Here is a 17,404-nt window from a genome sequence, read left to right as displayed (position 1 = left end):
AACCAAACGTATGTGTAGTTTTCCACTTCCAATTAATTAATCTCAAAACCCTCTCTTCTATTTCTGTTTATTGAAAGTACTGTTAGACTCCTTTTGGAAATACAACTTCTCATACACTTTAACCTTTATGGTCCTTGCAGATTTTGCAATGTTGCTGTTACTGTTACAATTCTCTCTAGTTAGATTTTTTTAAAACTCACGTATAGAACAAGCACAGCTTTTAAGAAAAGCTAAACCTAAGTCTCTATCCTATAAAAATGTCTATGTAACTGCTTTAGCCCAAATTATAAAGGCTAGGATTGTTCATGAGTAAACTCAAACATCTATTTGGGTATCGGATAAGGACTTGAATAACTAAGCAGGTTTTGTGAGCTGATCCCTTTCACTGAAAGTTCCAACATCAAGAATTTGGTCCCATTTATCACTAATAAAAGCTACTGAATTCTTGCCCAATACATGGAACAAATAAAGAGCTATTCTCTACACTTTGGTAGGAGCAACTTGATCTCACAGTACAGCTGAGACATTTTGGATTTATTTTCCTTCTTTTAACTCAGGAATTAAAACAGAGCAACTTATAGGGCCAAGACTATTTGTTACTGTACTAGAACAGGGGAACAGGGACACTAACAGCAAAAAACCCCCATAATTAAAATTAAAAGACACTCACCCACAAACCTTTACAGCATTCAAAACTATGCTCTATTTTAAAAACAGGGAGAATAACATCTCATTCAAAAACATGTTCTCTTGGCTTTCCCCTTCGCAAACACCAAGTATATGATTTCAAATCTGAACCTTTACCTACTATGTATGGCAGAAAAAAACCCCCCAGCTTTTAATCAGAACACAGTTGCTGATAAGAGAAAAAAAAAATAAAAAAATAAATCTGAAAATATTTTTTAAGAAAATACAGCAGCATGTGAAAACGACGGACTTTTCATAATGAAAGCAGAGTGATGTGGAGCTCATTACGTAACCCAGCCGGGGCTTGTAGAGTGAGCTGAACCAGGGACAGTGCCTGCCTCATCTTACCCTGTCATCTATCTGTAATATTTGAGGACACGAACAAGATAATATGCCAAGAGAGAAAAACAGTACAATACAGGCTCTGTTTATGCTCCAGTGAAAGATCACACCACACTAGGTAAGGTATGCACATCTCCATCCCAGTTTAAATCCACCACATTATGTTCAGGCCAACGACACTTTTGTTCGGAGAAGCTGGGGTTTCTGCCCTTTCCACTGCAAAGGCTAGTGCTAAAATGACAGCGCTGTACATGTCTGATGCAAATCGGGTATCCATGTCATGAATGCATTGCCCTGGTGACAGGAAAAGATGAGGTTTTCAGTTTGTGTGTTCAAACTGTTAGCACCTCTTCTTGGAGCAAGCCAAAATATAAATAGCTTCATAAAGTAAGATCATTTAGCTGCAACACACAAAGTCCTTCTGTTAAGAGACCCCTGCACTATTCTGAACACTTGACTCAAAGTAGCATACAATACAATCTACACGAATACAAAGACAAATTGTTAGGCAAGTCTTGCAGAATGTATCTGTTCTGAAGAATGGGGAGTCAAAAAACCCCTCCACCCAGTTAAGTGTCTGCAACAGAAAACCAGAAGTCTCCAAATCGATTAGAAAAGAAACCCTATATAAAACCTCTAGTAGTTGGGATCAAAACTCCTCCAAAAGTACTGCTAACCTTAGGATCCAAGTATTTTACCTGCACTATTCTTTAGGCTAAGTGGATGGCAGATAAGCTTAAAAGCTAACTGTCATTATAGAAAGAGCTAGAAGCAATTAAAGCAAGACATTTGCACTCCTTTGAGACAGTAAGTCAGCATCATGTAATTTATTTGTAAGTTACCATAATTACACATACCCATATGCATATAACTAGTATTTCATGCAAATAAAAATGGAAGTAGAATTGATATTCAGGAAGGATGAGAATAAAGTAGGACTTTAATAAAGACTGAGAAGAAAACAGAATTCCACTGGTTTTGTAGATAGAAAGGTACAGCTTGATATCATTAACCTGAGAAAAAAATTCATATTCCAGATAGACATTATATCTGAACTTTTAGGACACGCTCTTGAGCAAGGGCTCAGAAATTCCTCATTGAAAAGGACTTCCAGTTCTTTTGTCCTAAGACCTGACACCAGTATGAGCCGTTCCAGGCCTTGCAGCCACCTACCTACCAACAGTCCATAAGAGTCCTTCTCCTTGGGCATTTATGGGATACAATTCCCTACAGTATGTATCTAACCTTGAGTACAGGCTGTGTACAACGGCCAAACGGTATGAAGGAAATTATGGTTTTTACTGATAGCGCATTAGATATTCCACAGTAGTTACGTAAAATAACTTAAACCACTTGTAAAGTGGAGAAAATTCTCTTATTCAAAGTTATGTTGTGTATGCATGAAGAGTTTTCACCCAGAAAAGTTACTGCAAATAAATAGTAAACTCAAATCCTATCTTGCTCTTACCCGCAATGCATCTTTAAGGACTGTGTCGATGCAGGAGTTAATGCACATCAAGTCTACTGAGCTTTTTTCTTCTCTCTGCTTTCAGTGGGGATGTTCTGTTCTCAAATACCAATCCGTTTCGTGACAGGCACAGCAACTGCCAGCACTAACCCCAGTAAGCTCTAACTATTCAAGACTTTGCTTCTAGCTTGTTTTGTAAAAACAGCAGGAAATGTAGAACTTCAATTGCACTTTGAAGGTTACAATCTTAAGTAATAATTACTAAAAGTAACACAGCAAATCAGACATGATCTACAAAATCTTTATCACTAAGAACCACACTGGAGACTCAAATGCAAAATTCTTGAAACACATTTAAATTTTATATAACTATTCATGGTTCTCTACATCAGTGCCAATTTTAAATGTTAAAGAAGTAACAATGACTGAAAGAAAACCTGCCTGTCAAATACCCAATTACTGTAAAACAAATTCAGTGTACAACCAATATGGTAAAAACACTTCCATGCAGACATCCAAGCTTGTTTGCCCAGTTGAGCAAACAGTATAACCCATATTAGCATAGTGCTAGGCGAGCTTACAAGACCTAATGAGAAGGCTATATTAGCCTAAGTAGCACACCACACCAATATTAATTCTTACTAAGTCTCTAAAGAATATTTCTTATTGCCCATACAAGGCTGCACCATGCCATGTAAACCTATTCTTCTTTTCAGAGTCCTACCCTTTTGCAAAGGTAACTTTTTGAGAGCTACCATCCACAGAATACACTGTACCAAGTAGCAATTTACTGTATTAGTCAGATTATCCCTTAACTCTGTTGGAGGTTTATGTGTACCACTCTAGTAAGAGTAATAATTTGCACAGGATAAACACAGTGTTACTGATGTGAAAAGGAATTCTTTTCCTCTTTAGACTGGCAGGGTTCTCTCATCAACAGTTTTGATTCTGAAGAAAATAACGCCTCATTATACAATTTGATTTTAAAACATTCTGTATCTCCTTATATATCAGAAGAGGAACTCAATGCCATTTGGACACACTTTATATGGAGGGCTGAAAACATGATTCACTCTCTAAACCACTAAAAAGGAAGTAAGATATCTGATTATTCATTACAGATGACATACTTGAAAAACATTCCACATTAATTAAAGGAAATCCACAACTATGAAGCTAAGTAACAGTTAAGTAACTGCTGTATTATGGATTTTAATCTTCGAGTAGCTGGTGGATACTCTTTTACAATATATAACTTGCAGCAAGTTTCCACAACACTTGTAAGAATTAGGTCTTCAAAGCTCTCTCTTCCGTATTCAGCAAGGCTTCAGATGCACAGATCAAACAGCCTCATATCAGATCCTTAAGAAGTGAAAGAAGCTGTCCTATAGGAAAAGCTTCCCTGCAGCAAAGTGTCTTCTTATACCCCTTCTGATACATAAGATGAATATTCACATTTTTATGAGCTGACTTAATTCTTTACCGAAATAACCCCTGGACATTTCCGTATGGTGGTGCTAAATTCTATCTACTCCCTTAAACACCTCATTAAAACTTGAGCATGCTTGGTAGAAAGATGTTTAGGAGCTAACTTTGTATCTTGTTAATAAAACACCACATGTATTTGCCTGTCCTATGCACCTAATGTCCTTCTAAACCCCAAATCCTAGACCTTCTTGCACACAATATACTTCAGAAAAATGATGCATGTCTGTCAGTTCTGAGCAGGCAGAACCTGCTCCTGTCTGCACAGAACCACAAATGCTCTTCCAAAAAATAGGACTCTTCAAAGAATTTTCCTGCTACTCTTCAGATGTAAAGAAATTTCAATGAAATAAACACTGTATAAAGCAGGAGAGTCTCATCTTCTCATCAGGATGGTCACACAGGAAACTGAGGTTCCTGCTTGTGGTGGAAACTCTTAAGAAAGTTTTGTACAAAAACTATCTAGAAGCAGAAAGCAATACAGTACATTGACATGCATATTGGACAACAGCTCAAGCAAAAGTTTAAAGAGAAAAAAACATCATGCTTTCATTCTACAGCTATATTTTTTAGAAGTTCATGGGCAAAGTGGAGAGAGATGACTGCTACCTTTACTCTTGAAGATTACATACTATTTTCTTCTCTCCCATATGTACAAAAACTGTATTTACATATGCCTCATGAAAAAGAAAAACATACCAAATCAAATAAAGCCATGACATATTTTAAATGCCTTTATCTAACTACAAAACCTCTTATAATTCTTATTAAAGTCTGCTCTAAGAGATAGGTATAATTATTGTTACTTAGATGAGTAAAAAAACTCCTTCAATAAACAGCAGGAGTATCTGAAGGCAACTCAGCTTGTCTTGTGCTTTATGTCCATCCTGACTTCACCTGCTCTCTGTAAGGTCTTGCTGCTCCCCACCTACCCAGTACAAGATTTCTCAGACCCCCTGCTCCAGCACCTGTGTTGGGTTCCAGGCAGAGGCTGCTGGGCAGGAGCTACTGCACTGACTCAAGGACTGTGTTCCTCAGTGGTGGATTGTTGCTGGAGGGAATATCAGTATTAGTATTGGCTTACACAGGTATGCTTTATTCTCTCTGACCTCCTACAGTGATTTCAAGAGACTGTTCTCACTGCCAATTCATTACATGCTTACTGTCATTAGCATTAGCTAACACATTTTAAAAAAATTATACATATATATACATACACACACATTTTATATATAACTTGCATGGGTATATATGCAGGCACATACACACGTGTTTTCTCCATATACAGTATATAGTTCCTACTTGCAGGAAAACTCACAGCATGTCACTGTGCTTAACAATCCAATGGATGAAATGGAATTAAAATAACTAGTACCAAGCTTGAAGGTATAACTCATCCTGTACTCTCATGATATTGAAAAGTCTTTCAAACTCACAAACAACTTCAATTTTATCCCCCAAAACCACTATTCTCTAAATTGGAAATAAAAACAGATTATAAATAATGTTCAACCAAACAGAAACCTTTCTAGTGGAGGAGAAAAAAAACACCCCCAAACGACAACTTGATCAGAATTTTAAATATCAAGCCATTTAAAAACTATTTTTCCTCAAGAACTGATTGATAAAACCTGCAGCTATACATCTTAAGAACCATACTAGCTGTAATTAGCACATTATACATCAAAACTCACCATTTTCCACTAAACACTTCTTTGCTGCATTTAGACACTCAAGATAATATAACATTTTTCTAGGATGTTCTTAAATTTAAGATTGTTTTTAATAGGTCTGCACTGTTTGCTCCTCCAAGATACTATTACACCTATACATCCACATTGTCAGTCTAGATAGCTCAAGTTATTAGATGCACATCTGCAACTGGAAATTACCAAGTGACTAAATAAAAAAAAGAAGTAACTGATACTTTAAAAAAACACAAAAACATATACCAGATTGAATTTCTCTAGCAATGACCACAACTAAGAAAGAAAAAGTTCATGCCGTAACCTATTAAGGTAAGAACTAAAAAATAAATTAATTGTGCTCTTCAGAGTATTTTACTATTTTCTGGATGTTTTTTAAATTCCTCTCTCACATTCAAATCCATAAACTGGAAGAGTGTAGCCTGCACAGTCTGTCCTGCCAGGGAATACAGTAAGATGCTGGTCACAGTTCCAAATACGTTTGTGTAAGTTTTTGTTGCCAACTCTAGCTGCCAATAAAAAAGTCCTTCAGTGCAAATAGTCTACGATGCCTGCAGGAACCTGACAAAATAGCTGCTGACACTGGGTCCAATGCATGTCTGTGGCATAGGCTAGTTAACAAACCTATAATCTCACACCGCTACAGAAACACAGCTTGAAGAGTTATCAGCTGTGCACAATTCCTGCTTAGCCTTTGCTACACAATGCTAGCTTTTAACTACTATTTATTCTCATCAGTTTAGATAACAAAAGCCACAGGGTAACTTTGCTCTGATTGCCAGAAGCTTTATCTAGTAACAAGAGGTGTTATGGATGAATTGCCCTGCAAAATTATTTCCCTGCAAGCATACTCCAAGTGGAGCAAATCACAAACCATTAAAAAATATCACAACACTTTTCTGATCAATAGTCATAGTACCCCTGAAGCAGAAAAAACTATGATTTGGACACACCTGTCTTCCCATTGCTTTCATCTGGTCAATGCAAATCTCTGTGCAAAACTCTGACATTTTCCCTGCTTTTTTCAAAACTATTTCCAACCTCTGATAAAGACAGCCTCCCTGAATTCCCCTCAGAAGCATGGAAAAACAGGTGAACCACAACTATTTGAAAAGCATTATGTATGAATCTGCTCTGGACAACTTCCTCCAGTTGTGCCAACCAGGAAATTCTTACACTAACGTGACTCTTAAGTTGCAAAAGGCGCTGGCAATAAAATGGGCAACTCGAACAATTTATTCATAGCAATTAATGCAGAAAGAGGTTTTAAGAGACATAGATATTTCAAATTTAAGTTAATTTACATTTCTGGTTGCATGAATGCACGCACACTTTTGTCAAAAAAAGAAAAATCCACGCTAGTCACTGGTAAAATAATTGGCTATGAAAAGATAGTGAATCTAAAGGTAAAAAATTCCTAAATATTATTTTTACCTCATTACACATTATGTCCTTTTATTTATTTAACCAAGGCCATATTTACTTTTCTAAGTTTCCATAAAATGAGTTATTTCAATGTAATTGCTGAATTAAGGAGCAATTACATTTTTCCACATAAAGACATATATAAAGATTATTTTAATGTACAAATTAGGTACAGAACTTATTTGTATGATCAGAATACTGAACTCTACTACATTTTGTAGAACACTTCATATTTCGGCTAAGTAATGCAGGTTTTCCTGTTCTATACTGCACTCAGTGTAGGACTGGGTCTGCAGATAAAACCCAGTCACCCCAAAGTTCAACACACAAGTTTAAGTATGAAGATGAAAGCCAGGATACCATACCTTCATTACCTGTTTTGTTCATTTAACCTCCTTCAGGACCTTTGCTGACCAATATCAGCATCACAAAGACTCTTTCTTGGTTTTTAAACTGTGTTTTGATTTTCATTATTAATTCCTAAATTACTAGGATATTTGAGACTCTCAATCTAATTCTCCTGGTACCCTGACATAATGTTGTATGAGAAATTGGAGATTGCTCACTAGACTAACAAGCCAAATTTCCTCCTCTTTCAGTCTATGCAATGAACTGCAGAGTAAAATAAATAAAAAAAGAGGTAACCAAATATGACATCATACCTTACATACACAGAATGACATCCAGCAACATTTTCCTAGTATGCAAATAACACAAGAAGTTATGCAAACCCACATTTGGCAGAACTACGAAGGGAGCCCACACCTCTACTGCAACAGTCATCTGTGCAGCAATCCTTTTGCTCAAAACAACTAAGACAGTTACATACATTTAGCTCTCCTATTGGTACCTAGCAAACTGGTGCTACTGGATGAAATTCCTTGCCAGTCCCAGGAAAAAAAATTGGGATTTACAGGCAATGCTTCATGGCTATGCATTACAGGTGGAGAACGGGGAGGGCAGACAAGATTAGTTGGTTCTGTGCTTTTGTTTTATTTTTTCTTTTTTGCCCACAATACTAGCATAGGTGAGCTTTTAATTTCTTTTCTGGTTACCTACTTTAGAAAAGAGACATTAAATTGAGAGCTGTCCTGGATGGCCAGTAGTGCAGAACAGAAAGTATACAGATAACCTTGATTGCTGAGCCCTCAGTACAGTATGTGGAATTTAATTTTCCCATCTTACTTTTTGTATTGGGGGAAAAATCTCACTAGCTCATATGATAAACAGCTTTAAAATACTATTTTAATCTCACAGAGCACAATAAGTAGCAATATACAGTTGTTTCATCTTTAAGTCATTTATCACATATGCCAACATGACTACTTTAAACATAAGCAGGGAGCACTTTTGAACACTGGGAAAGATCTATGTGATTTTGGGAATCCTCCAAAAGACTGCTTGTTTGACATCAGCATGAAAAGAGCAAGGGGCATAATGACACCAGTTCTAGAAAGGATCAGCTGTTTTATCCCCTTGGCTAAGATCAAGTGCAATCGGGTTGTAAGAATTTCATATTGGGTTACCTGAAGTATTGCTTTTCATGGCAGAAATATCACCCTAATAGGTCTACAGGGAGGAAAAACTGTTCTGATTTTGAACAATAATCTCAACAGTCAGATCCACAGCCTTTAAATCATTTTTGATGGTGAGCTGGTAATCCGTCCTCAAAATTATATTCTTAACAAATAGTTGAGATTAAATACTCTGTTTTCATGATCTTTTAAAGTGAACATGCATAATAAAGGTTATGGTTACAAACAAATGACACAGTTTGCACCAGTAATAGTCCTCCAAATGTTAAAAAACCCAAACAAATCCTGATTCATAAAAGGCAATGCTGAAATAATTAAGTTAGTTAAACTAACTGCTGAGAAGAACCTAAAATTCAAATGAGCCATACTAATCCAAATCAGCAAGAGCAGGAAATATTGAGGATGCCCACTAACTAATAAAGAGATATTAACCCTGTCAGTTATCACACTGGTCAAGTCTCTAAAGCTCAAGATGGTACCAAGAAACAATAAGATTGTTTTTTAACCTATATATATATACATACACACACACACATACACACACACATAGCTTAGCAAGAACCATTCACATAACAGAAATTGTATCAGGCTTGACACATGTGATGCGTGTGAAACAAGCAGATACAGTTTCTCAGGCTTTCTAGAGGAAGAGGAGGGAGAAGCAACCCCTTCCTCTCCATTTTTGCCACTAATTAGAGCCTCAAGAGAGTTCACCTTCCAAACAACACATTTGATCAAGGTTCCTATAAAACAGTTCTGTCTATAAAAATGCTACATGCTTTCAACTTGCAGAGAAGGTAAGCCTTTCTGAACAACAGCTTAAGCAGCTAGGGACATGCTCAGTTTGCTCCTTGTTCACAAAAGATTAAAACTGCAGAGTGGAATACAATACATAGTTTCTAAACCTAGACTGAGCCTGTGACTCAAGAAGGCTGGTGTGGCATGAACAACCTTCTTCCTGAAAAAGCTCATTTGCTATCAGTACATCATCTTACAGTCACACACAGCAACTCATGTTATGAAAGGCCACCCATCTCAGAATCTTTCCAAATAAAACACTGTGGTAGAAGGCATAATTTGTTTTATGAATAATGCTATAATACAGCCCAACCCAAGTGCAATCTTTAGATACGACCATAATATCAAACAGTTACTACAGCCTAGATTTGGGAAGCCAAGTACACAGAATCAATTCAATTTGCTTTTAATGAGTCTTAAGCCAATTACAATCAATATTAAAGATAACACACCCTGAAAGTAAAAATATAAATGAAGCTGGGTGATAATAGAAAGAAAAAAACCCAACAACAAACACTCACTTTTCATCAAGACACTAATAACTTTCCCAGATGAATGCCACTAATACAGCAAAGACCTACAGCATCTCTATCTTCAGTTCCCTTCTGGACTAAGTTAATTTGCAGAACCCCTGCTAGGTGTCCAGTTACAGTGTCCAACCCAGGGGAAGGGAGGAAGAAAAGAAACAGAATACAAACTGCAAAATAATTAGTTGCTCTTGAGAGAGGCAAAAGATTCTGCAGAGGCATTGGAGGGAATGACTCTGGAATTCAAACAAATATACTGAAGCACTTGGAGAGCAAAGTGGAAAAAATCCAGAATATACACTAGTCTAATACCATCCACAGTGGTCAAAACAGTTTATCATGATCCTTCTCTTTATTAGGAAATATATATAACCACTCAATTTTCTTCACTTTTCCCCTCCTCTCCACACCAATTTATAACTAAGAGGACAACTCTGGAAGTAGACTATGAAGTAATCTATTACCTCCAGCCAAGTACATACAGCAAATGAAAAACCAGATGAAAAGACAAAACAAACACAAAGACACACGCACACACAAGAAGTCACTAGGCAGTTTACTTCATTTCTACCTAACAATGGGAGAATTTATGTGCTCATTTAGTCCAAATAAACAATGTTTCAAGGTATTTATGTGAATGTAATATTAAATACTGCAGTAGGACTAGGACTTGCTGTGATAGGAAGGAATAAATGGTCATGTGTGATAAGCATCTGCCTGTGCTGAAGAATGTGGCTGTGAAAAAATAGTGCATTTCCTCTGGATGGATTCTAAACACATCTTGGCTGGTACTAGCCTAAGATGCACACACATTGTGTTAAAAGGAGATGTATCCACAGAAAGGAATAAAAAATTTAAGATGCAAACTCAGATTTTTAGTGTTCTACCTACAATATTTTTCTTCCTGGCATTCTAAGATGGCTCTCTTCAATGACATCAAAGAATTACAGGCTTTCCTATTGAAGCACTTCTGCTGACTTTGTATTTACGGGCAACTGCTTGCCAAAACATCAGACAGAACAAAAAACAAAACCAAACCACTACCACATACATGCTGAAATCTAGCAGAGGCTTTTGTAATACATAATTTAAATAAAAGCAGAAAGATACTAAATTGCTTGCAGGCACTATAGCTATGAACACTAAACCTGACTTCCACATGGAGGAATATAAATGAAAAAAACAACAGACATCAGCATTTAGAAATAAAAATGGCCATGTGACCAGCATGTAAATATTAAGAGACGGGAAGGACACACAGCTAATGCTCTCATAACTGAACATAAGATTAAGTCTTTTGATTTAAATAATCCATCATACAACCTTGCTTAAGAACATGCAAAACTACTGAAGAAGAAGAAAAAGTCCAACCTCACCAAACAAAAGTTAAAATTTTACAGGAAGTTTACAGGACTCTACTCTAAGCCCCTCAAGACTATGGGAGGGCTCCCTTACACTTCAGCTGGCACTGACTGGATATAAATACTTCAGAATGCTTTTACATGTCAAAATACTCATACCAAACAAAATATTTGCTTTTGGTTTACATCTTTCAAGAAGAAAGTTGAAACAATTATGATGATCTTACACCAGCCACTATGTAGCACCTGTTAGCCTTTGATTTTTAGCATCACCCTTGTTCTGATGCATTTGGAGGAGAAACAGCTACATACATTCCCATAGTGTTAAGCTCCAAATAGTTGGTCAGTCTGCTTTAAGCACCAAAAAAAATTTCTAATGTACAGACTTTATGCTCTATTATCTTATAGAGTGTCAAACATGCATATTAGAATTTTAATAGAAAATACATACAGTCACTGCATGCTGTTAAGAATTCTGAATTTCACCCAACAGAACAAAATTAATTTCATTTCAGTGTAATTTTTAAGTCTACAGTGTCTGGATTCACAGCACCACATACAGGACATATAATTTCTCATTTTTACCTATCTACTGAAACAGCAGACTATTTTCTTATAATTGGCTAATGTATACTATATGGTGCATTTAATTAAAAAAATAATCAAGTCTACACAGCATCACACTTAACCAGTCTAACTTTCTAAAAAGTCTGAAGCAACTGTAGAAAAAAACCTTTTCTGTTACCCAAGCACTGCCAAACTAACATTTGAAAGGAATATAGAATTAGGTCTTAACTATCAACACAAATCTACAAAGTTACACTCATCCTTCCCAGAATAAAGTGAATGTATAGGCTTTGCTTTGTCTACAAAAATTAAAATTTATTCAAAGCTAATGATGCTTGCCTTTACCTGAAAATTAACATCTTCTTTCTTAAATATCAGTGCTCGAACTTCATCGGGATCTCCATTAAATATAGCTTGAACCAATGGTGGCTGAAATGAAGAAAAAACACACCTTAAAATATAATTCCATTTTAGCTTTTAGTGATACACATAAGTATATCTTATACACAACACAAACACAATATGAGGACAAAATACAACATCCCAGGCAGTGAAATAAAGGGACCAGCAACAATATTTAGAATTGAAGAAATTCCAAGTTTTAAAAACCTCAAACACACAAGCATACTGTAAGTCAATTAAATATTAAAAAAAGGGCCCAGAAGACTAGCTTATAACAGCTTAAGAGAGAACTCCTCATAATAAAATCAGGGCTGTTGTACATGCTGCAAATACAACATAAGCAAACAAATCCCTCTTATATTAGCAAGTGACTAAAGTTACTGAAAGTTTTTCACCTGTTTAGAGTGGGGAAGCAAAGTGCATCACATAAACATGGTTAACAAATTCACACTCATACACATCTACTACTAAATATAGCAGGATTTCTTAGTAAGAAAAGCTGCTGAGGTATGCCAAGAAGTTTTAAGTCAGTAACATGACAAAATAAGTAAATTTAAAGCACAGTTGCTAGTGATGATAATTACCAGAAAGTGGTAACTTGAATCTAACAGTTACATCAAGGTTATGACTTAAGCTATTTTTTTATTTTAGATTATAATTACTCTTGCTTTATGTACATTATATACTCCATCAGGTCTCAAAATAAACACATCACATTATTGCAATACAAAGATTATATCACTTTCTAAAGTGGTACTGCATAAACGTACCACTGAGGAATGAGGAGTGGAGCAGGAATAAAACATTTACTTCAAATACAGTTTACCAAGCCCTCTAAAAATCCTGCTATTATACAAGAGCTGAGATCTGTTACGGCTGCACCATAAATAGTTACATGAAAAAAAAAGGAGCCCTTGCAAACACTTATTCTAGAACGAAGTTTCAGCTTTTCCCCCCCTTTAGTACAGGCATTTTTTACCACCTTATCTTTTTGCAAGATTAAGCATATTCATGTTGATTTTAGGGATATTACTACTGGTATTTGCAACGGTATTATAAGCAGAAAATATGCTGACAACCAGCATGCCTTACCAGCACGTTTGTAGAAGGCGGTGGACGTAAAGATACATTTTCCTGAGGTAATTTGGAAATAAATGTAGGAGAATCATCTTCCACCTCCTCCAAAACAACAATACAGACTCGACTCATTCGATCAGTTTGAGGAAGCAAAAGCAAACAAAAAAACGCCAGCAACAATGTATTTGGAACCAAACCACAGATACCGCAATGGGGACCATAGAGGAAATACTTTCACCTGTTCCCACACACCCTCACAATCTTGTGAGCACTAAGGCTGGTGCATTAGCATTTAAAAAAGGACATTCCAGTCCCCCTTTACACTTCATTTTTCAGATTTAAACACCCTGAGATGCTCAAAACAATGATGAAAAAAAGTTATTATTTAAAAAAAATAAATTCCCTAGGTATCAAAACTACAATAATGAAACTGTGGAACAGCTGATAAAAATATCCCAAGATCCAGTTCCATCCAAACAGCACTCCCTGTCACACACAGCTGTCCAGTCACAAGCAAATTTGTCTTTGTTAATGTCACAACTTCTACGTCGTCCTTCTATCCCCACAGTGAAATCATTGTTGCAGAAGACACGACACCATCCTGTTGAGGACAGAACAAGGAACAATTGCCCCGAGAGAGACGGCCACAGCTATACCCAAACTCTTGCAAGGTCAGTTTTAAATCACCAGACACAGGCTTTCTGGTGACTGAAAATAAATGTGCCTTCTGATCATCCTGTCATTCTACAGCTTCCTTTCTCAATGTCAAAACCAGCCCAGACAGAAAAACACATCTTGTTTCCAGCAGTTACTCAGAACCTGCTTAGAGGAAAATAATTCTTTCCCATGCAAGAAAAATATCTGCAACGTACAGCACGGCTGCAGTACATTTACATGCGATGAGTCAGACCACAGGGACAATGAACTCCTTGAATAATATTGCTGGTTGAATCCAGCCTCCCCAGACACAGCAACGCAGACGGCGTTACTCCATCGGGAACAAGCAATGCGGAGCGCTCGTTTTCCCTTCGCTGGGCAGTAGCTCTGGCTTCTCCATCAGGGAAGGCGTTAGGCAGAAATACTGTGGAGGAAGAATGCTTCAGCAAAACAAGCTAGCTACTGCACACAAAAGCTCAAATTACTGCCTTAGACCTCTTCTGCAAAAGCAGTTCATCACTCAAGTGCTTCTTTTGATCACCATGTGAATGCAGTTCCCATGACAGTCTTCATTCAGAAAGAAGAGGAATGGAGGGGGGAAAAAAAATAAAAAGAAAAATCAGACTCCGTACATCTTCTCTGAGCCAACTTCTTTATCCGAACATCTGTCACTGTGCCAACCCGATTCTCCTCTTCAGCTAGAGCTTCTGCTTATCAGGTTCTCTGCCTCGACAAATTAAGTTACACAATCAGCAGATAACCTTGCAAAGCTTAAAAAAAGCCAGGGTGTCCAAGCCGGTCACTAAAACCCCATCGGAGCAGAGCAGAAACCACTGCCACGGCAGCATTCCCACTGAGCGGCAGGCTGGCGAGCAGCAACTGCAGCCTGGCAGGATGAAATGCCGAGTAATGCTCACATGTCACACTTACCAGAGAGCCCCACCACTGCTCCCACTGCAACTTCCTCTGGCTCAAAAAAAACCAAAACCCACCACTTTTTTTGGGAGGGCGGGGGGGCAGTCTTTGCAGTTACATCTGTGCCAGTTCGGTGACTAATGCAGCTGAAAACGTAAAAATCCTCTAACCGAAGAAAGAGCGACTGTTTAATATTTTCCACTAAAAGCCACAAAGAAATCTGGTGTACTGGCTCTGCTGACTAACAACAATTTAGGCAGTAAACAATTCCAGCTTTTTAAGTGCTTTCATATGGCACTGGTCAGAGCAGCAAAACAGTCCTTCCTTAACTCATTGAGACAAGGAAGTCCCCATATAAACACTCTGAAAATCAAATGAAATTAAAACTTCTCTTAATCAGTTTACTACTAAAAAAACAGCTATTCATGACCAAACCCATATTTTTTTTTGCAACTAGTATAAAGATATCCTCAGCTTGAAAAAAACTTCATTATCATTTAAATTTCATATAATATTATAACATTCATATAATGATACAACATAATAAAAGCATATAAAGCCCTACAACTTGCTAAATAAATATTTCAATTTGAATCTGCTTAAATGGTGCTGGCTTGTGGGTGTATTATGTAAATGGCTTCTGTCAAATTTGCTGGATAAGCTTCAGTGCTACAGGAAGAGAAGAAGGATTTTTTTTTTATTCTTGCTGTGCAGTATGAAGGCATTTCTAATGTCCTCCAGTAGTTGGTAAGATCAGGATTTGTCAATGCTGAACAAGTTTCTAGCCCTTCAATAAAGCATTTGCACTCCAGGTTTCACCTATGAATCCAGGCAGAGAGAAAGAAAGGTTTAAGTGGTATATTAAATGGTTTAGATATTAATAGACATATTGCATTCCCACCTTTGGTGGCCACAGGCAGGAAAAGCTCACATCATCACTGCTTTGAACTAGTGTCTACAACAGCTTCCTTGCAACACAATGAATTTCTTAACATTCAGCTACTGACAGTTCATGCAGGTGAGGGTTTTTATTAAGTGTGAAGGAGCACCTCAGCCTAAGGCTCCCTGAGCTCAGGACTGCTGGCCTGGCAGAATATAGCACCAGTTTCTGACTCACCATGAAATTTCAGATTCAGATTTCCCAGGTGTTCTCATTACAGCATGTGACTAACAAACATCTTTGCAATTATATTCTTCTGTTCATTATACAGAATCCAGTTGTTTTTTAATTTAATACTTTTGGTGTTAATTATGAAAAAGCAATGGTTTGTTCACTGCACTGCTTTGTTCTAGCATTTCAACCATTTATTAAATAGAAACAACACAGATTCATGTGAATACATATGGCAACTTCTTGGCCACCGCAAAATCAGTTTAAATAAAGCCATGGGCATCCTCAAGGCTCATCTACTGCAACATCTTACTGTCTGCTAAGGAACACAGCAACCACAACATAGAAAATATTTTGCTTTCTATTTGTGAAATACACTCTACAGAATAGCCACTGTAGCTTACTTGAATAACTAGTCATACATTTTAAAAAATATTAAAGTTTACAAGCAAACTACACTGATAAAATGCATACTTGGGTTTCATACTATACACACACGTGCACACTTGTTAGAGAACCATTTTCCAGCTAAGCCCATATGTTTAGTGTAAATGAAATTTTTTTGAGACGCAGTACATTTACATGGTAAACAAATGCTAAGGGTTCTACATGCTTGCTTTGGAGTTAACAACTGGACATGTTTTTAGACAAAGATAATGCCAAATTTAATTCAAGTTATCTCTAAGTCGTCAATTTTTTACCTTTGCAATTAATGCTCCAAATAAATACCTTAAAATAGTATAGGACTTCACACTTAGTTAATTGTGAAAATTCAGAAGAGTTAAGAATATTGGAACCTACTCTAGTAATTCTAGAAATTGTACATATAATTAAAGTAAATAAATAGCTTTCCAAAAGCAAGTTAACTTATCTTGCTTAACATAAAATTTTGAATGGTGAGATTACTATGGTCAAATAGTTAAAAGCCAATACATCAAGGTTGCATTAGAAAAAAACCCAACACAACTGAGTCAATACTGTATTGATCTTGATAGCAATCTAAACTGCCTAAGTCAGCAGACAGAAAAACCTACTTACGCTAGGAATGTGTGTGTGTGCAGGCACAATTACTTTCACAACCAAAGGACAACCCAGTTTTAGAAATTTAATTTTTGCTTACAATGACCTAGAAGTTAGAGGCTGCTGAAAATAGAAGTTCCCCATTCCATTCCCTTCAACTGGTAGTACTACCTTCAACTCAACGCAAACACCATCTCTAATCATCTCTTCTTTTAAAAAATCATCCAATGTATCCTCTGATGTGCAAAATACAAGTTTCTAATGCTACCTGACAGCTATTCTGAAAGCCAGAAGCTGAGCATCACAATCCTACTGAAAAAA

General features: G+C 36.8%; 1 protein-coding gene across 2 annotated transcripts in view; it reads right to left on the bottom strand.

The window, feature by feature from the left end:
• ANKRD28 (ankyrin repeat domain 28) overlaps nt 1-13,512 on the bottom strand; it is an 81,127-nt gene extending 67,615 nt beyond the window's left edge. The window contains exons 1-2 of one of the 2 annotated variants that reach the window (XM_010007538.1): nt 13,387-13,512; nt 12,247-12,330 (exon numbers count right to left, since the gene is read on the bottom strand). In XM_010007538.1, the coding sequence (XP_010005840.1) occupies nt 12,247-12,330; nt 13,387-13,512 (210 nt within the window). The remainder of the gene's footprint in view (nt 1-12,246; nt 12,331-13,386) is intronic. The other variant, XM_010007539.1, reaches the window with a different exon arrangement.
• Nucleotides 13,513-17,404: the final 3,892 nt, after the last annotated feature.

The sequence above is a fragment of the Chaetura pelagica genome, unplaced genomic scaffold (genome assembly GCF_000747805.2).
Source record: "Chaetura pelagica isolate M959 unplaced genomic scaffold, ChaPel_1.0 scaffold10, whole genome shotgun sequence".
NCBI classification, from domain to species: Eukaryota; Metazoa; Chordata; class Aves; order Apodiformes; family Apodidae; genus Chaetura; species Chaetura pelagica.
This window is presented reverse-complemented; position numbering and strand designations above follow the sequence as displayed.